The sequence below is a fragment of the Colius striatus genome, chromosome 1 (genome assembly GCF_028858725.1).
Source record: "Colius striatus isolate bColStr4 chromosome 1, bColStr4.1.hap1, whole genome shotgun sequence".
NCBI classification, from domain to species: Eukaryota; Metazoa; Chordata; class Aves; order Coliiformes; family Coliidae; genus Colius; species Colius striatus.
Genome location: NC_084759.1, coordinates 157809507 through 157833399, shown reverse-complemented (window position 1 = coordinate 157833399; position 23893 = coordinate 157809507). Strand labels below are relative to the sequence as shown.

The 23893-nt window shown below is 39.7% G+C and overlaps 1 protein-coding gene across 6 annotated transcripts; it reads left to right on the top strand.

Moving 5' to 3' along the window:
• Positions 1 to 428: 428 nt before the first annotated feature.
• On the top strand, positions 429 to 23837 carry TMPO (thymopoietin). Of its 6 annotated transcripts, none has more exons than XM_062015136.1 (9): positions 430 to 836; positions 10381 to 10507; positions 12084 to 12242; positions 13709 to 13809; positions 18380 to 18499; positions 18607 to 18702; positions 19257 to 19367; positions 20653 to 20747; positions 21958 to 23837. In XM_062015136.1, the coding sequence occupies exons 1-9, from the start codon at positions 597 to 599 to the stop codon at positions 22223 to 22225; spliced, it is 1317 nt and encodes a 438-aa protein (XP_061871120.1). In that variant the 5' UTR covers positions 430 to 596; the 3' UTR covers positions 22226 to 23837. The 6 variants fall into 6 exon arrangements, with proteins under 6 accessions (XP_061871147.1, XP_061871163.1, XP_061871120.1 ...); XM_062015172.1 differs by lacking the exon at positions 430 to 836 and adding an exon at positions 843 to 1505; XM_062015146.1 differs by lacking the exon at positions 430 to 836 and adding an exon at positions 2541 to 2867.
• The last annotated feature ends 56 nt before the right edge of the window (positions 23838 to 23893 follow it).

The window sequence follows — 23893 nt, the reverse complement described above, 5'->3', positions numbered from 1 at the left end:
AGCGGGAACACAGCCGGTGCCACATGTCACGGCGGGTCGCGGGGATCACGGCAGGTTACAGGGGGCTCCTTAACCACCTCCCCCGCTCCTCACTGCACGCATCCAATACTAGAACCGCGACCCGGGCGGGGAGGGCAGCGCGCACACCCCCATGAACCCCCCTCCGGCGGCGGCGGCGCTGAAGGGATGAACGGCTGAGGCGAGGCGGTGCGGGAAGAGATTGGGGAGGGGGCAGGGCGCTGGCGGAGCCGCCTGCGGCAGCGCGCCCCCCGCGCAAGCACCGCCCCCCGCGCCTCTCCCGCCTGAGCCGAATTTAAACTGCGTTACTATTCCTCGCGCAAAGCACTAACGCTGCTGGGTCCCGCGCGCCTCTCCCCGTTTCCGCCCAGCAGCCAATAGTAGGGCCCCTTCGTCCTTCGCTCTGCCAATCGGGGCGCGGCTTGTTGGTGGCTGGGAGAAGCGCTCGGTGCGTGCGCCCGCCCGCGGTGGAGCTCGGTTCCAGGCGCGGGGCAATCGAGCGCTCCTCCTCCCCCGCCCCTTCTGTCCGCGCTTTGTTGGTGCCTCTCCCGGGAGGGTGGCGGCGGCGGCCGGCGGCGATGCCCGAGTTCCTGGCGGATCCGTCGGTGCTGACCAAGGAGAAGCTGAAGAGCGAGCTGATCGCTAACAATGTGAGCCTGCCGGGCGGCGAGCAGCGCAAGGACGTGTATGTGCAGCTGTACCTGCAGCACCTCACGGCGCGCAACCCGCCGGCCGCCGCGCAGCCCGACTTCTCCAGCGACGAGGAGCGGGAGCCCACGCCGCTGGGCGCCAGGAACCGCGGCGCTGCCGTCGGGCGGGTGAGTACCGCCGCCTCTCTCCCGCAGCTGTAGCCGCCCCCCGCCGCCGCGCTCCCTCGGCTTCCCGGCGGCCTCGGGCCCGCTTTCCCGCGCGAATGGCTCTGTCGTCTCCTCCTCCCCCCTCCGCCTGCCGGTCGCGGCTTACAGACCGGCGTGAGGCGCCGCGGCTCTCCGCGCGTCCTCTCTCCTGGGGCCGGGAGCGGCTCCGCCTCGCCTGACTTAAAGCGCGGCCCGGCTCGGCTGAAGGCGCGATCGTGCCCGGCGGGGACGGTCCATAGCGCGCGGGGCTGAGGGGCAGGAGCGCGCTGCCAGCGGTCGCCCCGCGCCAGGAGGCGAACAACGAGCGGCGGCGGCGGGGCTGAGCAACCGCTGGCTTCGCCCGCTGATCGCGTCCAGCGGGTGCCTGCGCGCTTCTTGGCGGTGGCTCTGAGGCAGCTGGCCCCCGGGCTGGGGATGGGCCTGGAGCCGGGGAGGGGCAGCGAGGTCATGCGTGGAGTGTGAGGCTACCTCCCGACTGTGAACTGGAGAGCCTTTGCTTTCATTTGTTGGCCGGTCTCACAAATGAAATACTTGGAGGGATAAAGGAAGATAAAGTGCACGAGGTTACAACTTACTTTAGAAAGAAGACTTCCGTCAGCTGCCTCCGTTGTGATGAAACAACTCTACTCGGTATGAACGACTCCAGATGGAAAGACAAAGCTGTGAAGGGACAGCTTATTTGTTTTGTTTAATGGACTGTTTAGTGTGAAGAGAGTCTGCTTAATGTAGCTGTCTCTCTCGTACCTCTAAGCATATGCTTTATAGCAAAGTGCTTCTCCAGCATGTTTAGCTGGTCCTCTTACTTGCTTTCTTAGACAGACTTTCTTTTCTCATATAAGGGAAGGGAGGGGGACCTGATGCCACTTGAAATGTTTTCCTTGGAAAAAATGAGATTTCCTTTTTTCATTTTTAATAAGTGGTCTGTACTTTTGTATATATGGAAAAAGTAGTCTTCAGTCATAGTTGAGTGCTGTCTTACCTCATGTAAAGCCTTGTATGATTGATAGCTGCCAAAGTAATAATGTGTGAGATATTACAAGTATTGTAGCTGAAATACTATATTTTAAAGCTCACTTGTAAAGAGGGTGCAGAGAAATGGACTCTTTTGAAGGTCTTTCACACTTTAACAAACCCCAGCAAACAGTTATCGAATTAAGAAAGCAAAAACTGCAATTAATAGAGGAAGAGATTTCTAACCAAGTTATTTACCTGTGTTTAACATCTAGTTACTTAACTGGCATTCACTGGAGAAACTGTACAGTGAACTAGACAGTGCTCTGACCTAGTGGTCTGCCTGTCATATTTGCAAGGTGCTTTTGAGTAAAATACGATAAGCTTGAATCTGACACATTTTCATGCTTCTAGAAGGAAAGCCTAATAGGTGCTGGAGCTCATAGACCTGCTTTTTCCTTTTACTTTGCAGTGTTAAGCTTAAACAATTCTAGGTGACTTTTTTTGGTGTTTACGAAATGGGTGGTACTCATCCACTCCTGTTAACAATGTCTGGAAGGCTCTGGACTATTTCTGCTAACCTTGTGTGTTAATATCAGAACACTGTATCATAGTAACTTCCTAAATCTCAGTGCATGTTGTAATGATGGTTGGCTTTGGGTCTGTTGTGCCCCCTCCCCCCCCAGAAAAAAAGAGGTACTTGATGTATGCTTATTGTCTGTTTAGTACAGTTTAGGTAGTTCTGAAACTCCTTGTAGTTTGAGTATCTGTTGTCCCTGTTAATGGCTTCTGGCATAAGAATGCTACTCCAGTCAGCCGCCTGCCCATGAGGGGAACATACACATCTCTGATGGCATGCACCCAAGACAGTTGGAAGGAAGATGCAGAGTGAAGAAGGCTGACGTCAAGGGGAGTGGGATTGTGGTGTGGAAACAAAGTGAAATATTTTGTCAAGATAAGAGGAGACAGGAGGGAAGGCACTCTGAAAGAGAAGAAACTAGAAATAAGGGGCAAAGGGAGGAAACTGAGACTTCAGTCCAGGTGAGTCAGTCAGGTCTAGTATTAACTTGTAAAAACATGTGAAGGAGCGCTTGTGTAGGTTTGCGTTTTGAAGGATTCTGTCCCGCTGTGCTTTCTGCTATTCTTTGGTTTTTGGTATTTCTTTGGATATAGCTTAATATTCTACAGTCCTTAAGGAAAAACAACCAACCCAACTAAACATCATCTCATTGCTGGGATGATGGAATGAATGCTGGATGCACAGAGGGAGGGGTAGAAAAGGGCTCTTGGGGCAAGGAAATGAGTGCTTGTGAAGAGAAGAGCAAAGCAAGTGTAACCTTTTTCTTCTGAAGTGAGTGCTTACTCAGTGTCACCTACTTACTAGGAACAACGTTACCAGTAGTAACACCCAACACAGCAGTTCTGAGTGCTTAACTTTTGCTGGAGTCCAGCTGCCTTGAGCCAGGAGTCCTCTGTGTTGTGTAGGTTGAGATAAACAGTCAAAAAGCAGCCTGTCCTTACTCGATGGACACTGCCTACCAGAGATGTACAAAATACTTAGTGTGAAAATCAGGATACCGTACTGGCCTGAATAAAGGCGGACCTGGTTTGCCCAGCACTGGAGAGATTTTACTGTTCGCTGAGGCTCCGGTTCCGCTGTGCTTCGCTGTAGCGCTGGGTCCGAGCCTGAGCAGCGCGCGGGGGAGCGGGGGCGGGGCTGGGGCGCGGCGGGCCGCCAGGGGGCGCTCCGAGGCCCCTCCCCACCGCAGCCGGTGCGGGGAGCGGAGGGTGCTCCTGCTGCCTCGGGACCGGCCCGCTTTTTCTGTCAGCCGAGCGAGCATGCTGCAGTGGGGACAGCCGTGCACGTTTTCTGTTGATAAAAACTGTAAAGCAATGAGACAAAACTCCGTAGTTTTAATTCTACTACAACTTCAGTCTTTAAAATCCATTGCTCTTCCACCTAGTGATGTCAGGTTGGTGTATTGTGAGACAAGTGTCCATAAGACACAGGACTGCTGCTGTTTCACTTGGGAATTTCTCTTGATGTGGTTTGTGTTTTTTTTTTTTTATTCTGATATAGTAGTGAATATACAGATGATTCACATGCACAGAGGCTTTCTTCCAATTGCATTATTTTTGAGCCCTGAAACCATCATGCTTTGGAACAGCAAATTCTTTAGATAATTAGCATTTTTTTTTGGTCACCTAAAGTTAAAAATGAAACTATTTACTGTAGTAAGATCTTACTTCCCCACAGCAATACTCAGTGTTTTTATGCTTCATAATGTGATGCATTAAAGCCCCCTCCTACTGCATAGTCTGCTTTGTAGATTATGACTTCAAATGCTGTTGAATGCATAAAATTTTCTAAATCAAGGTAAGATTAAATGTTACTCCAAATATTTTTAAAGAAGAGTTTTCCTGTGAAATTTGCAAGTACATTTTTAAATATGGCCACTTCTTGAGACATAATGCTTCTGTGATTCTGGGGGGGATGGGGCTCAATATAATTGAATATATATTCTTACTAGGAGAGAAAAAGCTTTTAAAATCATGCTTGTTTGGGCCTCAGTCTGATAAAATTTTCTGGAAGGCAGCTTGTTCAGCCCTACTAATGTCTTTGAGCAATGTTGTTTTTCTAACCCTCTTTAGCATAGCAGTACTTGAGGACAGCGGCTGGTATGTGAGACACCTTGTTGCTGCAGGGGGAACCAGCTGCATCTGGATGCTCCTGGTTAGTTATGGGCTGAATAGCAAGACAGATAGCTCAAAGGAAAAATAACTATTAGATGGCATTTTTGCATCATTGTCAGAATAGTTTCAAAGCACATACCAAAACCATCATCTTGACACTGTCAGCGAACAGGAGCTGTTGAGAGATCAGAATCTGTAGGTTTTAATAATTTAGTTTATTGATGCATTTAATATTCTGGAAGAATCTCTTCTAAAACACACCAAGTGGTATGTTTTACCTTTAAAGTGATGATTTGAAAAAAAATTGTTCAGATGTCTCCTCACGTTAATGAAGTTAAAATGAGAGCATCCGGACTTGAAGGGCTGTTTTGAAAGGTCATGAAGAGACCTATCAGATAAAGAAGTTCTTTTGTTTTAATCAAGTAGCTAAGTAAATTAAGAGGTTTCAACCTCTTCCTTATTGGAAAAGGGAAGGTAATAATAATAAAACTGCTAGTTAATGAAGATAAGGAGCATGACAGGTGAAACTATGTGCTCATATAGGTGAGAATGTAAAACATATGTCCTACCTGGTGAGGGGAGAGTCTACTTAGTACTTGTATCTCTTAATTGTGCAGTGCAGTTGTGAGCTAGCGTACAGATTAACAACTTTGTGGTCTTTTAAATGGCACTCATCAGCTGTCTGAGTGACAGCTGTGGGCAGTAGGGCTGAGGTGCCTGAGTAATTCCTGCTGCAATGGCAAGTCCTGCCACGCTATTCTGCACCTTCTGATTTCTTGTGGTTCTAGACTTACGAACTAGGGAGGCGTGCTTGTTGGACTGCTGGTGTAAGAATGGTGGTTATGGTTGAAAAAAAAAGAATCCTTTTGAAGGGTTTTTTTTTTTTTTGCAATGCAAAACCAGTTGTGTATCAGGGACACATACCTAAACCAGATCACTAGGTCATTATTCAGTTGATTGAGCCATGAGTTTGCTTTCTTGATATGGTTTTTGTTCTGAATTTTTACTCTTTCACTGAGGTTCTCTGGAAACAACTTTTCCTTGTGTATCATCCATCTGTTTTCAGAGTGGTCATATTCACTTCACCAAATAACCTGTAGTTTAGTGTCTAGGAGCTGAAGGGTGTGGAAAGGTTGAGTGGTCTGTAATCTTAAAAAATTAGGACTATTACTGTACATAGGCTTGGAAGTTCTAAGTCTGGCACTTAACTGAGGTTGAAAGGTAGATAAGTCTTTAAATTTTGTGTATCAGTATCTCAGAATTACTGATACATAATTTCCTTCCCATTGTTTATTTTGTCTGTTGTCCTGTAGCTTTTGGGAAATATTGTCTTGAGGCTTTTGAGGCTAAAAAGTTCAGTGGGACTTGGTTTAAAAAAAATCTATTGCAGGAAATGTTTGTGTGTGATAGAATAAAAAGGGTGAGGGGACTAGAGACCTCTGCATTTCAGAGTCTGTTATTGAGACTTGGCATGTGCAGTTTCTTATCTTCCCCTCCTCTAGAGAAATATTTATCAGAGAGGACACTATACAAACTGAAGAATTAAAGAATGTCCTGTTGGTGTGATTTTTTTTTTGGCTTTCTTAGCTTGCCTTAACCTCGTTCAGAGAAACAGTAAAGAAGCCCTGAGCCTTTCTGCTTCTTGTAATGAAGCTGCACCTGTTTGGAATTTAAGTCCTTGAATAGCCTGATGTAGTTGCCATTGAACTTGGGATTCAAAAATGCTTCTTTTGATGATGTACCATAGTTGTCTGTTATTTAAAGCTTCTTCAAGATGTTATATACGCTTGTCATTGGTGGAGGAGAGCTAGAACTAGTAAAGGAGACCTGATCTATGTGGACCTGCTTTGGCAGGGGGGGTGGACTAGGTGATCTCTAAAAGTCCCTTCCAAACCCTACCATTCTGTGAAAAGTTGGTCTGATAAACTGGTCCGTGGCTGTTGCATTTCTGTTCATTAGGAATGCCAAAGATAAGGTAAGGTATAGCTTCCAGGTCTGAATTTTCATTGCTTGCATTTTCTGCTTCTTTCATTGGTGAAAGCTTTATGATATGAAGATATGATACCTTGAGAAGATCAACTTCTCTTATGTTCCTGTTTTCCTTTGGCCCTAGTACTGAGAATTCTGTGTAGGAGCCCCATGCTTATAATTAACTTCAGTACTGGTTTGAAGGATTGAAACTTAGTTAATTTGAAGCTAAGCCTGACAAATACCACTAACAAACTGCTATCTCTTTGGTGTGAACAAGTCTCTCTTAAATAAGTATGCAGATCCTTTTCCATCTTCTGTTGGTGAGTTTGTTTGTGTGGTTTTGGGGTTTTGTTTTATTAAAGGCAAAATCTAGAAGTATTTTTTTTTAAATGTTGCTAGCTCTGGATCAAATTACAAGATTTTAACATAAGGTTTTGTTAGTCGAGTTACAAGAACACCTACATTACATACAAAGTAGTCAACTACACCACCTTAGCTCAGCAAATCCTGGCATTCACCACAATTTCATTTTAAGCACTTCCCCTCTATACCACATTATCACAGAATCACAGAACGGTCAGGCTTGGAAGGTACCTATAAAGACCATCTAGTCCAAGCCCCTGCTAAAGCAGGTTCACCTCAATCAGGTCACACAGGAACACATCCAGGCAGGTTTTGAAAACCTCCAGAGGAGACTCCACGACCTCCCTGGGCAGCCTGTGCCAGGACTCCCTCACCTGAACAGGAGGGAAGTTTTTCTTTAAGTGGAACTTTTTGTGTTCCAGCTTTTGTCTATTACCCCTAGTCCTGTCACTGGACACTACAGAAAAAAAAAAGTGTTGCCCCATATTCCTGGCATCCACCCTCTAAGTACTTGTAAATGTTAATGAGGCCCCCCCTTGAGTCTTGCCTTTTTTAGACTGAACAGCCCCAGCTTGCACAGCCTTTCCTCATAAGAAAGATGTTCCAGTCCCCTGGTCATCTTGATAGCCCTCTGCTGGACTTGCTGTAGAAGTTCCCTGTTCTTCTTGAGCTGGGGAGTTCAGAACTGGATGCAGTACTTCAGATGAGGTCTCACCAGGGCAGAGATGGGAGGAGAAACTCCCTTGACCTGCTGGCCATGGTCTTATTTATGCATCTCAGAGTCCCATTGGCCTTCTTGGCCACAAGGACACGTTGCTGGCTCATGTTTAATTTGCTGTCCACCGGAACTCTCAGATCCCTCTCTGCAGAGCTGCTCTCCAGCAGGTCAGCCCTCAGCCTGTACTGGGTTCCTCCTGAGGTGCACTTGTACTCGTTGAAGCACATAAAGTTCCTCTCTGCCCTACTCTCAAGCCGGTCAAAATCTTGCTGAATTGATATTAACACTAGTTTAATTTTAGTCACCAGAGCAGAAAGGTATGGGTGTTGGATGTTGGGGTGGAGTCTTTGTGTTTTATTTTGCAATGATACATTTTAAAGCTATCTCTTTTGATCTGTCTCATGTGGTAGTCCTGCGGATAAACTGTGATGATGCCTAGAAAATGTAGTGGTACTGTAATAGTACTAGTAATTAAAGCTCATGCTGTTGCTGAGATTAATGCCACTATACTACAGCTGAGGGATGAGAGAAATTCTTTTTTCCTGTCTTATGCTTCTAGGGAGGGATAATGGCACTTTTCTACCTACACAAGTGTGTAATTTGCATCTGCTTTAAGGAGAGTAAAGTAAAAGTGAAAGTCGAAGATCTCCCAGAGTACAAGTTAGTTAAATCACCTGGCTATATTATTGAAGAACACAGATTACCTGCAACTTTTCATCCATTCCTCACCCTTTTTCTTTGCTGAAACTCGACTATTATGGTCTCAAATACTGCAGGAGAAAGTCAAATGGTACTTGGAAGGAAAAGAAATACATAAGTTACCATGAAATATTTGAGTTCATTTGTGTTAGAGGACCATATTCCTTATTAGTTGCAGTTAGATTTCTGGTAGTTGAGATTTCTGTAAAACGTCTAGCAGAATGCTGGATAGTTCTTCTGGTGTGTATTGTTATAGTTTCTTTCTCCTACCCTCTAAGTGATGCAAAGGTAGATACATTACGCTAGGCTTCCAGTGTCTCTAAAGTACAATTGGAATGTTGATTTCCTGCATCATGATAGTATCTTAGTTAATTTGTTTGATCTGTGCAAATGCCAGAGCTGTTGATAGTCTAAACAGAACCAAACAAGAAAACCCAGCATGTATTTTGGAACAATTCCACTGTTTGGACAGTCTAGTAGTCCAGAAAAAGTGCACTGAATAGGCAATTCTTGTTAATGTGATACTTAACTTGAAATAGTATTGACCAACACACTCCAAAGTAAATACAAATCTCCTGTAGTTGCAGGTTGATTCTTTTGTGTGTACTAGATAAGGACTCTCACTTGCTTCAAAAAGTAATTAGATTTTTGTATGACAGAGGAGTGGAATGTTTGATAAAATGTTTAATCTACCACTTTAGTGAGCCCATCTTTTCTTTAGACTACTTAAAGTCTATCACTTAGAATTAAGAGCTAGCATGTACTCTTAGAGATTCTGTTGCTTAGCACAGCTGATTTTAAGTTTTTTCATGCCAGGATTTTCACAATCCAGGAGCTACAGGAAAAATTAATTTAAGAGTCAGCTATACTTAGGAAATCCTCATACAGTCTCTGTGTAGCTTTAAAATATCAAGACACTTGAGGCAAGACCAAGCCTGCTTGCAAACCAATTTTAACTGGCATTAACAGCTAGGTGTATAATGTTGACTCGTATTAGTCATCTTAAGTCTTTTAGTGCTATTTTACTAAGCACAGCAAGGAAAAAACCCAAACTGTTAATTGTGAATGGATGTTATATTTCTGTGGGTTCTCTCATACTTACCAAAGACTAAAATTCCACAATCAGGCCTTCTGGGCCACCAAGTTGAGAAACATGTTAGGTGCAGAATTTGCATACGTTTATAACCTACAAATTTGAGATACAAATGTGACTTATTCCAAAGCAATATCAAGATCTTTTAGTTGGGAGCAATTGGATCCTAAACATGCGGGTTTTTTCTGTCTTGTCTCTGCACTGTCTTGCAAATCTTGGAGCTTGAAATATCTGTTGCAGTAACAAAGGCTTCCCAAGTTGAACAAATGTTATGATCACTCTGGTTGGATATAGTGGAATCTGCCAATTTAGAAGTAGCATCTTGGCAGATTGTTTTGATAACCATCTGTATATGGTGGTGGTGTGTTGCCAGCTGTTCTAATGTTGCCAGAGTTAGGTTTAGGATCTGATAGAGCTACAATAGCAGAGGCCTAAGCAGACAGGCAGGATTTTGAAAATTTGAAGGTGTTTCTGGTTTTGCCTTTCCTGCACTCCCATTGTAACATCATGTAATCTTACAGAGAACACTAGGAGAATCTGGAATAAGGATTTTTGAGGTCTTGGTTAAGAGAGTGTAGATACTGAAGAGGTTTTTCCGTATTATTAGTTGGCCTACTAGGTAGAAGAGTAAGGTGTAGAAATGCCCATGGAATGTGTGTGTAGCTTAGTGCAGTGATGGTGAAACAGCTTGAAACTTACCTCTCCAGTCATAAGAGAGAAATCTTCTCTTGTCCTATACTTGAATTTCAAATTAAAACATGGGACTAGAATACTGAGTAAGACCATTTTAAAAAAATGACTAGAGAGGACACTTGTAGTGGGTATTTATTTAAGTAGAAAACTTGTGCATGTTTGTTTAGTAGATGTGGGTGTTTGAAATGTTTCACATAGGCTTTACCGGTGGAGGAGAAGAAAGAATATCGTTTTTTTCTGAGTCTGTGTGTTGTTTAGGACTTTTAGAAGTTCTGTATTAACTGTAAAGACTTGACTCTTGTTTCTTCCTCCTACATTCACAGAAAGCCACGAAGAAAACCGACAAACCCAGGCCAGAGGAGAAGGATGACCTAGATATAACAGAGATGAGTAATGAAGATCTTCAAGATCAGCTTATGAAGTATGGAGTGAATCCTGGCCCGATTGTAGGTAGGTCAACTGAACTAGGAAATATTTATCTGTTAAGTGTAGTTCTCTCTAAACCTCAATTCTAGGTGCTCTAAACTTTTTTAGCACCAGCACTATTGCAATTGTACTGAAGACGTTTTCACTGAACTATTTACATTGAGAAGACATCAACCATTGCAGCTTTGACAAGTCCACAGTTTGCTCTTTTTATGTCCTAGGCCAGCTGGACATGTTCCAAATTACGTTCTGAAGCTGCATAACTATTAAAGTTCAGCACCAGGGTAATTAGGTCTTAAATAGAAAATACGTTTTACCTGACAGGATTGAGAGTGGAATGAGAACATGGAACACTCCTTAGAGTGTTTCCTATTCATTACATTGTGCAATAATGTTTTCCTTTGATAATTGGTTTTTTTTTCTGGCCCTCTGAACCTATCATTCTATCCTGCATACTAATCTACATCAGGAGAGATCCTGACCCCAGCTTAATCTCCTGCCTTGAGCGCTCATCTGTGATGTAGGATCAAAGCTATTGCTACTACCTTTTCAGATTGTACTCTAGCCTGTGGCAAGGGACTTCGATTTTACGGCTCTCCAAAAAAAGATGGTTGCCTGTAACGTGCTGAGCCTTCTGTGGAATGCTCTTGAAATCCTGGGTAGATGGAAGGGTCGGTGGTGGAGCCTGGAATCCCATGTGTATTCAAAATCTTGTGTAATATTTTTTTTTTTCTATCTCTGTATGCCTTCCCATTCAGTCTATACTTGCTGAGTAACTCTCAAGTCCTCTGACAAGTTCAAGCATCTATTCAAGTCCACTGGGGAGATACTAAAATTTGGTCTAAGTAAAAGCCTTAGTTCTTAGAGAGTATGGATTCTGGTTTTTTGAGTCTGCAACTTCTTTTTAAGGGTGGCTTCCTCTTATCTGAAGTATTCTAAGGTTAGAGTTTTCTGCAGCTAACAGCTCAGGCATCAGTCACCTCTACAGATTTTTGCCAGCTCAGTATTGATATGGAAGTATGTATTAGACTTTAAACAGCTGTCCCCTGTTCACAGCAGCCAGCCTGAGGATAGATATGGCAAGCAAGAAGTTCTGTTGTTGCTGCTTGCTTACACCACCTCTGATACTTGTTGGACTGACTTTGCCAACAGGGCAAAGGTTAAAATAAGGGGGAAGGAGTGCTAATTCCACAGTAAAGGGATTAAGAGGATAATAATAGAATCTGTCTGGAAACTGTCACCCTTGCAAGATCAATCTCACTAATTTTTGTGTGTGTGTGAGGGTGTAGCAGTGTATTGCAGCATATGAAACAAAACATCTAAGATGCAGGTAACTTTTCTTTCCATGGGGAAATGCTTGTAACTTTCAGTCTACTAACAGGTTTAAGTTTATCTTAAGAATTCTCTTGAACTAAAAAGTTAAAAGCCTTAGAGGTAGAACTACATATCTAGATATATATGCTTTGGGTCATACAGACAGATTAAAAATAAAACCCATACATTTCAGAGATTTTCAAAGAATCTAGAACAGACAAGTTCTAGCAATCAGGTCAGGAAAAATGAGAAGTATATCTTCAACATGTATCCTTACTTGTTACAGCTACTACTAGGAAACTCTATGAGAAAAAACTGTTGAAACTGATGGAGCAAGGTCCTGAATTGAAGGCACCTGTGCCTCTCCCAGTGGTTACTCCAGCTTCAGAGAACACCAGACAAAATGGAAATAACGATTCTGACCAGTACAGTGACAATGAGGAAGGTAAGACTTAAGTGGAACTTGTATGTGAACTATTCAATTTATAAATCAGTAATACTTGTTGTAGAAGAAATATCTAAAGAAGGCATGGTCTTGCTGTTAGGTGAGGCTTTAAGATCCTGCTTGTAGACCGTGTGAGTCATGTACTTGATCAGGCACTGCTAGCACAGTGACCCAGGTGCCTGCTGTGGCAAAGGAAACTGTTTTCTAATAAATGATTCTCTTTTGTCTGTTTTCCTCAGAGTGGAACCCGTAAATCTGATAGGTAGGAGAACTGTGTATCAAGCATTCCAGTGCACTTTGCAAGTGCCATTTTGTATTACGCTGGTCACAGTAATTATTAACTATTGCATAGTGTATGAATGTTTATTCAACTTCTGTACTTTTAAAATGTTTAGTGTCTATAATGTATGACTCAATTGCTTTTATGTGACGTTCTTTATAGTCTTAGTTTGAGATTGGTTGATTGGTAGTGGGTGGTTTTTTTGTGGTTTTAATGTCAAGTTTATGTCACAAAATATAGGGGTAGCGGAAGTAGAACCTCAACATATCATCATACATCTTACAAAAAGTAAAAGCATTGTAGGCTTTCAAGAGTGTCTTGAATGGAATGTTACAAGATGCTTATTTTCTGTGACATGGTTTTTGGGGTGGTGTTTTTTTTTTTTTTTTTGTAGTGGCTGTCTTTACAGCAAATTCCATGGAGACAGGACAGAGTTGAAATAGTTTGAAACTCAGCGGATCTCCCTTGCATATTTGGGCTTGGTTTTGAAGTTTAATCTCTTGTGCTTTCAAGGGGGAAGGACGTTAGCTATTTCTTTAGGTATTTGTTTTTAGGGCAGCCAAGAGCCTAGTCACAACTGACAGCTGTCTCCTTATCCTTACATATGCTTGCTCTAAACTGTTCAACCACTGGGAAAAAAAACCAAAACTGAACTCCCCCGTGCCAGAAAAATGAAGGTTTCTATAAATTCTAAATATGTAGGTGTAATGCTATTAGAATTTGAGAGAGGAGTGGAAATAATATAACCTGTTACTGATAAGGTGACTGCTAATCCTTCTTACGTATATATATGAAATACATACATCCATATATATATGTGATGTATTTTAAAGGGAATTAACTACGACCCTGAACAACCTTGAAAATCTTCCAATACCCTTATTACAATCAATAGTATAATGATACTTTGGTTAAACTAATTGCAACTTGATACCAATTTCTAAGTGGAACTGCTGGATTGGTCAAAACTTATCTGAAGTGTAGGTTTTTTAGGACAAAATTGAAATATTTGACTCAGTGTTTCAAAACATTTTTTAAGATTGTTCTTAAAGAAGTTCCTGTTCCACTACATTCAGTAGAAAGATAAGTTGCCTCTTAATTACTTTTTACATAAAATATAATTGGTTTAAACTAGTACAACAATCAGTAGTATTATAGAAACTAGTTATATTGAAACTGGTTACAGATCCAAAGACTGAGCTGAGGCTTGAGAAGAGAGAACCATTGAAAGCCAGGACGAAGACTCCAGTAGCACTCAAACAAAGAAGAGTTGTTGAACACAACGAGGTATGTTTAATTGGGTGGCATCCTGAGCAGCTACTAACTGCAGGGAATGTGCTTACTAAATACTTTAGTGCTTTTAACATAATGACATTTAACTAAGTGGGCTATGCTAATTTTTTAAAAATTCTTTCAGGAAGCCTAATACAGCATGAGAGTCCTGCAAGTTAACTATCGCTGCTGTTTTTAGCCTGTTTAATATTCAATATTATGGTCTTCTAAAAGCTATTTGTCTGATTTGCTGTATCACCAATTTGAGAAAAATCATAGGCAACCTTAACGTGCTTAGTTTTGGAAACCTGTCAGATTTTTAAGTCAGATGGGCTGATGTCATCCAGTTGGATGTTTGTAAACATCTTGATTCAATAAAAGAAGCTGTTTCTAGAAAAAAAAAGTTTAGAAAAAGGATGTGGGTGGGTGGTTTCTTTTGCTCAAAGAATTGTTTTTAAATACATGTACATACATCATATATCTGGTTTATAGAGATATGTATGCATTTTAAATATACTTGCCTAATTACTGCTTTAAATAGAATGCATGAAGTATTGTGCTTCTGTATATGCCTATATTCATATACATAGAGGTGGGTGTATATGTGTACACTAGCTATTTATGTGACATTTTTCCTTCCCTACATTTGCAGCAGTAGTACTCAAATAGACATTAATTTGTGGGAAAGTTTTTTCCTAAGAAGAAAAAGAAATAGCAAGTTTAAATTTTGCTATATGTGCCACTAGTACTTATAAGTAATATTAATTCTATTGTCTTAATGAGAGGGATTTTATAGAAGCACCTCACGTTCTCAAAGTGTTGGCTAAGTACTGGATTCAGTAGTTGGTGGCTGATCCATCCTTGTGATGTGACAGTGTCACTAAATACCCAGTTCCCCAGCTTAAGTTACTTAGGATCTTTACAGTAAGTGGCAAAGTTTTGCTATAGTAAAAGACTTGCATAGAAAACATTCAGTTAGTAAAAAATCTGACCTATTAATAGCTCAATGTATTTTAGCAGTTCAATTACTTTTCTCCTTTATAAGATGATAAATGCCAGATACTTCACATTTAGGTGGTGTGTATGTATATATTAACATGTTTTAGCTGTGGATGTCTCTAAGTAATATGCTGCTATGTGAGCTTGGATGATACAACAGTTATGGAGATCTGTAACTAGTTTTGCTTATTTTAAATTGGATTTTTAGGGAACAAGCTGAACAGATTTTACTTCTACAAATCAAAACTCAAACTTAATTCAGCAGACAAAATATTCCTTAATTTATTCAGGCAACCTCTGCTCATTATGGTCTTTATAATGGGCATCTGAACCTTGAGGTTATTGTATTATAAAGATTACTTTTTTCTAAACCACTATTCACCTAGAATTCCTTGCCAGCCTTAGTGTAATAGAGACATTTAATTTGTTTATCGGCAAATTAAGCTTCCTAGTTTTCAGGAACCTATGTACAGAATAAAAAAGAAGAGATACTGTGATATATTTTTGTGGCATTTTCAAGTGATGAGTTCTTACTCAATTTCTATTACAGTTTCACTGTAATAACATTGAGTCATTACTGTGGTTGTCTTGCTGTCTTTTGTATGCACAGTGTAGGTACAATATTTTGTGACTTGCATATTTTAATTACCAGCAGTTAATGAAAGGAATATCACTTGATTAATCCAAAAATTATTTCATTTCAAAGTGATGCTAAATTCATCATGAACTCTCTCCTCTCGCTTGTTAAATCTTTTACCTTTCAGCTGCTGACTACTGTGCTTAAAAAACAAACAAAAAACCCAGTGAAACAATACCACAACCCAATAACAGGAAAAAAAACAACAGAAACTTAAGGTGTTTGAAGCCAAGAACATCTCAATGGTTTTGGCTAACAAATGTGTGTAGTCACATATTTTGTTCAAAATAGATGTGAAAGATGGGGAAGATGTTTCTTTTCCTTCCCGCTTCTGTGAAACTGGATCTTAAGTTTGCAACTTGTGTCATGTGACAAAACCGATTCTGCAGAATTATATGCAGTTGTCAAGCACTGGGTGACGTTGGCTCAAAGATTGAGGCTGTGATCAGCCGTGGGGTTGAATTGATTGTTAATGTGAACAGACTTTGTTACTTCTTGGTCCTGTGTGGCAGTAGTTGTAGTCCAGATGTACAAGTTGAAAAGTGATGAAAAGCTGATGCTGCCATTCTCTTAAGAGTGCAAATAGATAGTCTTTAAGCAGGCTGGTGCAAAAGAAATTGGGTGGGGAGGTTGATTAAGCTTATCAGTCAGCAGTGGAGAGCTAGTTGAATTTTACCTTGGCTGTTTGTGCTTAATTGCATTCTCCCCGTGGACTGGATAAGTTGGGATAAAACTCTAGTTAGAATGCCCACTTCCAATCAGGTGTGTGAATGTAGAGTTAGTGGTCAAAAATGAGCCTAAGGCTTCATAGTAGATGGCACTGGACAGAAAGAGGCAGACTAAAGAATGTCAAAGTTAAGGAATTTTAGCAATATAGAACTATTACACTCTGTCCATGAGACTTTTGTATAGTGACGTTCTGCATGTGCTATGTCCCCTTACTCCTTCCTGCTTTTTTTTTGACTGCCCATATAGCTGGACTGCTTACAAATAAAATGTGCAGCATTGCAACTGCTGGCATAGAAATTCCACGTGACACATCTGATAAAACTGAAGTAGTAGCTTAGGTAAACTCATAATCTATAGCACCCATTGAGTAGTACTTGTGTACCACACCATTGTAGCTTTTCCTGTTTATATACAATGTTGGTGTACCTAAGCATAAGTATTATATTCTAATAAGTTTTATTTCAGGTATTTGTGGCATAAGCAGGCTAAGCCTGTTTAGTTAACTGTGAGGATAACTATAACTTCAAACAAAGTTTTTTTTAATAATTTCTGTTGAATATACTTTGAAATCTGGATAAGTCTTGTGCAGTAGAATCTGTTGGGGTTTCTTTTTTCCCAGACTTCTCATGCTAGAAAAAAACCTTGAAACCTGGTACTTAAAACACCAAACTAAGAAACATCTGAAGAATTAAGGACACGATTATTTACTAAAGTACTTCTAATTTTTCATTAGAAGAAAACTAGTTCCTAGTCAAACAGACTGTGGCAGGGGAGCTCTCCATTAGTAGGATGAGGGAGTTGCTGCTGTTTTCCTGAGTGGAATGTGTTTGAGTGGAACCACTCTGAAATAAGTTGTTGTTTTTTTTTTTTTTCTCTAAGCTTTTAAAGAAGAACACATCTGAAATAGAAAGTGTAGGGGTGTGAGGTGGGGAGCCATGATTGATGGTTCCAGGTTAAGTTTTTAAGAAGGAAGAGAAGACAGTGTCTGGTGAATATATAAAGAGGGATCGAGAGATCTTTTGTCAGAAGTCTGTTTAAATTGAAAATAATATTGGAGACAAGCTGAAATCTACAATTCTTTATGAAACATCTGAATCCATTTTGAGTCTGTGCATAAATACGTATCATTTGGTTTTCAAAGCAGCCGAGGACTGTGGAGTAAAGCGAACACTTGTGCTCCCTCTGCTGGATATATAGCAGCTCGAATAGAGCTTCTATTAAGGATCTCAAAGCTGCTCAGCTTTGTAGTTTCACTGGGGTAACTTTGAAGACACAAATTGGTGCTGCTAGACCTGTAACTGACAGTTGCGCTATCCCATGTAACTTCCGTCAGCACCAGTGTAACTGCCAAAAACTTAGTAATACATCAGTGCACAAGGATTAATGTTCAAAGAGATCATTATTAATAAAGTGGTAGATTTTTATTTTGTAACTTAACCAAATAAAAGGAAAATCTTGTATGTAATTTAGAAGAAGTAAGTCTTTATCTGCCTTTCCCTCCAGGTCTGTTTTTTGAATTAGTTTTGAGGAGGACTTTTTTTGAGTATAAAGCTTGCAGTAGGGAACAGGGAATTATCTGTTTGTTAATGACTATAAAGGTTTGCCACTTCATGTTTTTACTTCAGTTTTCAAAGATCTATGTCAGGCTTGATCACTTAAACCTACTGTTACATTTAAATTATGTGAGTTTTGCCTCTGTGTGTGGAAACCTTTAAGATTATAAAAAAATCTCATACCCCTTGTAGCTGGAGACTAGTTCCTGTTGAAATGTTAGATGGCTGTGCCTAAACCATTCCTGTCTCTTCCTGAGAGAATAGATCCCTGTCTGGGTAGAGAACAAGGTGAAGCTTTCTGCTTATGCACATAAATGATTTTTTTGTGTAGACAGGTAACATAATGGGCCTGAAAGTGTGTCAGGCATTCGTGGCTTGATGTAACTACTTGTAGCATTAGTTCGTTCACTCTGTTGCAGTGACTGAATAACAGGTTTTACTGCTGGGCATTATTTACTGAACAGTAATGTGCTCTAATGTAAGCATGGTGGTCAACACTACTAATCTAGCTAGCTATTCATCATTGAATGTATTAGGATCTACTTATTTTTTTTTTTAATCATAGACACAGTACTTATGGAGTATGCATGCTATTCTGGCTTTGGTTGTGCATATCCAATGTTTAGAGCTGGCTTTCATGTATTTGATGTGTTTGATGCTTGAATAGACCTATTCTCAAGATGGAGTTACTGAGCCTGTCTGGACAAGTGGATCTTCAAAAAGTGGACCTCTGCAGGCATTTTCTAGGGAGTCTACAAGAGTGTCAAGAAGAACACCAAGGAAAAGGGTGATGAGAGGCTTCTTATAATAGACAAGCTTTTTTTTTTTCTCATTGTTAGGATCCCAGTGGCTATTTTATTCAATTGTTTTCTTTTGTTTGTTTTGAACGAACAGGTGGAAGCTACAGCGCAGTTGCCTGTAGATGATGCTGTAATATCAGAGAGTACTCCCATAGCTGAAAGTATTTTGACTGCAAGCAACGAGACCCTAGTAAATATGTTTAATAAATCATGCAAGTGGGATTCTTCTGTAATATACCTTTACTGGCAGAATCATTCTGTTTTGATCAGATAGAAGACTACTTTAAGGAAAGTAAGACTATTCAGTAGTCTTTGAAAACACACATTCAGTATCTGTAGTAGCACCTAATGCTGTTTTTTTACTTTGACATGGGACTAGGTAGTCACCTAGGTCCCACCTAATGTCTTTTTGGGGGGAGGGTTGAAAAAAAACACTTTAAAAGCTTAGAACTTTTAAAAATTGACTTAAGTACCTGCAGAATGTCTGCTTTTAAGTTTGGCTTTTCTTGTGAACCAAACAGCTTTTATGTTTCTAAATGGCTTAAAAGAAGCTACTTTGAATGATAAGCAATGTGTTTCCTGTGCTTATTTCAGAGTATCTGTTATATAACCACGTTGAGTTAATTCCTAACATGCATATATTCAATGCACGTAAAGGTTTAATTATTTGGTTCTGCCACCTTCCCCCCTTTTATTTTGTATTTTTGGCTGATTCTGAGTTTGAACAATTTTGAATCTCGGCAGGTTGTCAATAGGGTGCCTGGAAATTTCAAGCATGCAGCTTCTACACTGTCAATCAGTGAACTCTCAGACATGCCCAGAAGAACACCAAAGAAACCATTGATGACAGCTGAAGTAAATAAATTAAAACTTAGATTGCTCTTGCTTACTGTCTCTGAACAAGATTCTTGTGTGCGTGTGCTTACTCCTTACTCAATACAGAAGGGGTGGAGGATGTCATTGCCCAGGTGGCACTGGTCGATATAAATTAGTGTTGTCATATGATATAAAAGAAAGAATATAAACATTATTTTTATCTTACTCTTTCAGATTTGGGGTGTGTATGTGTGTGTGGGAGTCCTGCTTTTTTCTTTTTTTCCTAAGCCAAATATGTTTTGGTGTGGTATTTCTCCTCATGCTGCTATCTTTCGGAACAACAATGAAAAAATATCTATTTTTACTTCAGTTTCAAATTCCTTGAATAGATCAAAGATAGAGGAGAAATGGATTATCTACCTTTGTTGTAAATCAGCCTATCTTTAAAAACCACAATGTGCCTTAATTTACCGAATCAAATAGTAGGATTACTTTAGACCAAAAGTTTGAATTTAAAAAGCATCTGTAGATTCCTATCGGTTATCAAGAAAGAAAAGAATTCTTTTAACCTATTCAAGCTGTCAAAATTATCTGACTCTTGGAGAACTGTCTAAATCACTTGCAAGTATATATAACTGTATTAAAGTAGTACTGTAATGTTGTGGAATTTTACATTCCAAGATAATACTTACTGAATTTAAATGGAGTTCGTTGCTTTGTGTAGTTACTGTAGACAAAACTTGTATTAATGCTTGTAGAGCCTATTCTGCCGATGAGTCTGAGATTTTTTAAATGGGCTGCTTTGTTTATAGTGTGACTGGAATATACATTTAGTTGTCAAATAGGTGGTGGGAAGAGCTGATGTTCTGTTTTGAACTCCGTAAGTTTTTTTCAGTTAGTATTTACTGTGGCATTGTTTATTACAGCATGAAGAGACACGTTTCCCACATCAGTGCTCTTTTAATCATGTTGATCACAAGCAATCCTGTGATCTCCTCAACACAGCCATGATAGAGGTGATAGTTAAGCTTTTTGGATCGTCTGCATCATTGACTGGCAGGTGTATTGTATTTACACGATGTATTCTTTATCTTAAAGGAAACTGAGGAGAACACTGAATGTTTTGAGATGGCAAAAGTGATCAGACCACTGCCTCTAACAAAGGTTATATGAACTCTTAAAACCCAAGAAGTAAACTTCTTGGATGTCACTGGGTGGCTCATTCATTCATACAAATGGCACATGGTTGTGGTCACTGAGGTAGCTGTGCAGGAGCTTTTTATTTTGTGATCTGTTCAGCCTATAACTGTTTTTTTTTTCCTAGGTGGTGGAGAGAACTCCTACAGAAGAACGAAGAGTAGAAAGGGATATTCTTAAGGAAATGTTCCCTTATGAAGTATCAACGCCTACAGGAATTAGGTATTTGTAAGGGTTATGGGGACTTGTTTCTTCATTCTTGTAAGCCTATTAAAGCTGAGAACTATCTTTTGATTAAATGAATAGATTTCTGAGGAGGACAATTCTGGCTCAATGACAGTTGAGATGTGTACCTAGCTCTTCTGCTCTATGTACATTGTTTTGTTAGCCAAAACAGCTGCTTCTTTCTTTAAACTGGAGATGGGAGACCAGGGTTGTACTGTAGTAGGAATTATTACTGGAACTTGTGGATGCTGGAAGTTACATGGAAAGGGCTTCTCTGTGGTAATGGCTCATAGTATTTCAGTTTTTGGGTAGCTACAACTGCTTTAGGCCTAAATTAAATTAAGGGAAGATCTCTGAGCATGTATTTGAGCTTTTTTTTTTTTTTTTTGAAAGCGAAAAAGAATTTTCAGATACCTTTTTTTTCCTTTAATTAGCTGTCCTGTTGTCAAAAATTACCTTTAGCATGAATAAGGATGGCATATAGGAAGGGCTCTTACATTTTTCTTTGCAACTTTGTATTTAAACAAAAATGGAGGTAACCCTTAGATAATTCAACAATTCACAAAACTTTGTCCTGTTTGACAAAAAGTTTCCCTATGTTAACATGTTAGAAACACAGAAGTTTATTTTACATCTTAATTGTAGCTTCAATTTAAATTGCAGTTGCATAAAGTCTTACCATAAGGAGAATATATGGTACCAGTTACTTCTGTTGTGGTATATCTGCTCACTTCTCAGCTTTACTCTTCTCTTGCTTTGAGGTCTGTCAGTCTAGTTACATCTATACCCTTTTTTTTAATTGAAGTGATCGATGTATATAAGTGATGCTTGTGTATAAGGACTTGGCAATGTATGTAGGTTTCTTAACCCTTACTGGTCTGTGTATCGACTTAGCCACCAGTAGGTATTCTAATATCCAGTGATAATCTCAGGTTTAGAAATTTCAGTGGGGCTGCATAAGTGATTATTAAAGATGCAAACAGAGAGATACCTCCTAGAATTTTATTGCAAGTTATGATCCATTGATTATGTGGATAAGGTGAAGCGAAATTTGAGTTTAAGGGATGATTTTTTAAACACTTCTAAAAATAGCTATAATAGATATGTTAAGAGTTTGAGATATTTCAGGTACTGTAATACTAAAACTTTCCTGTATATCTTAGTCTCTTAAATATGCAATATTTTAATTTGGGTTTTTAATTAACAGTGCTAGCTGCCGTAGACCGATCAAAGGAGCTGCCAGCCGGCCTATAGAGCCCAGTGACTTCAGAATGGAGGAAAGCTTCTCAAAGTATGCTCCAAAATATGATACCTCAACTGACATCAGTTTGGAGAAACCACCAACAAAAAAAGAACGCTCCGTTCCTCTGTGGATAAAAGTTCTTCTCTTTGTTGTTCTTTCAGTCTTCTTGTTTTTGGTTTATCAGTCTATGGAAACTAACCAAGGAAATCCTTTCTCTAAATATATGAAATAATGAATATTGTAACTCAGGGCAGTGCCAAATGAGTATCTTTCCAAAAGGCACACCCGGCGCAATCTCCTGTTTTTAATTGTAGAGAACTCTTCTGCCCTCTCATCGGCTCAAGGACTTCTTACAAATAATGTGATTGGAACCTGATAAATTGGATAAATGAAGATAGATAACATTAAATGGACATCGGTAACTTTCTGGACTTTGGACTTCAGGAGATCACTTTGTCATAGGAGTAACATTTTTTTAGACCTTTGAACTTTTTGTAGGCTTTATTTTTTTAATGTGGACATCCTTTAAATTCATTTTTGAGAAACTGTATATTTGTTTTTGCAAGAACTTGGAAGCTGAGAAGGGCAAAAATGTAGTAAAATGTGAAGCTGTGTTTTTAAAGCTTTTCGTTTGTGCAGAAAAGAAGTTGTACTTTTGTCTCTAGGTTATTGTGGAGGATTTTAATGCAGGTGGTAAAGGGAAATGCATTTTTGTATGCATTTTTTTCAGTAGTGATGTAACTGAATTTGATCTCTTTTAGGGTGTAGGGAGAGTACAACAACCTTTTCTGTAGATTACTGTAACTTTTTAGTAAGTGTAACTGTAAACATGTTTGCATTTTTGTAAAAGTCTTAGTAACTCTGTTTAAACGTAACATCATTTAAATGTATCCCTTCATTTTAGTGCTTACAGTGTCGTAGGAGCTGAATACAAATCTAATTGGCAAGAGTCTTAGAGAAACTTATTTATTAGTAATATGTGTGGAAAATAAAATTGCATTAATATTTGCTACTAAAATACTTTTTTGGGTCAAGGTTGTTATCTGAAGTAGTCTAAATTCTGACTTTAGCAGTGGTCTTTTTTCTCTTTTTGAAAAAGCGAGGTCTTTCCAACACAGCTTTATGTGAGATTACCTTTGAATATTCATATAGAGAAGTATTCTCAAAGCGTGAAAATTCCATATGAAGTTTTATTCTTGTATGAAGAGGGCATTGCTGCATTTTCTGCTACAGTTTCATCTTCTAAGGTGAGATTTACTACTTTCATGCAGTTGAATATTTTTCTCAGTGGAAGCATGCTGAAACGCTCTATATTGTGTAGCTTAGTTGAGCAGGCAGCTGACTTCACTACTACCAATGAGGAGTGATAAGCAACAATTTTTAAAAGTGAATGTATACATTTTGATTTGCTTAAATCTGCAGCATACAAATGTTCAGTCTTATTGCTTGGTACAGAATCGCAATAAATCATACTACTTAAAGTGCTACTTATAAAAAGCCCAGAACATTAGTTAATAGTATCTTTTTACTCTAAGTACAGTTATTGTGTAGACTATAGCTACTGGGAAGCTTTACTTTCTGTGACCTTTGGGACAAACATGGTAATTTGTAGCAAAGCAATAGGGTTGATTTTTTTTTTTTTTTTCTGTTAGGATCAATGTTTTCCTTCTAATCTGCTTTTTTTGAGTAATCCAAATAGCTAAACTTGTGTCCATCCTGTAGAAAATTGTAACAAGACTTTCACTTTTGGTGTCAAAATGCTGAAAAATAAAAATGACTTTAATGTGTGTGGATTTTCCTTATCAAAATAAATGCGTTGCTGAAAAGCAGCAAAAGCAAGACAACTGATGTATTAATGGTGTCATTTTGTGCTGCTACAGTCTTCCATGTTTAAAGAAAA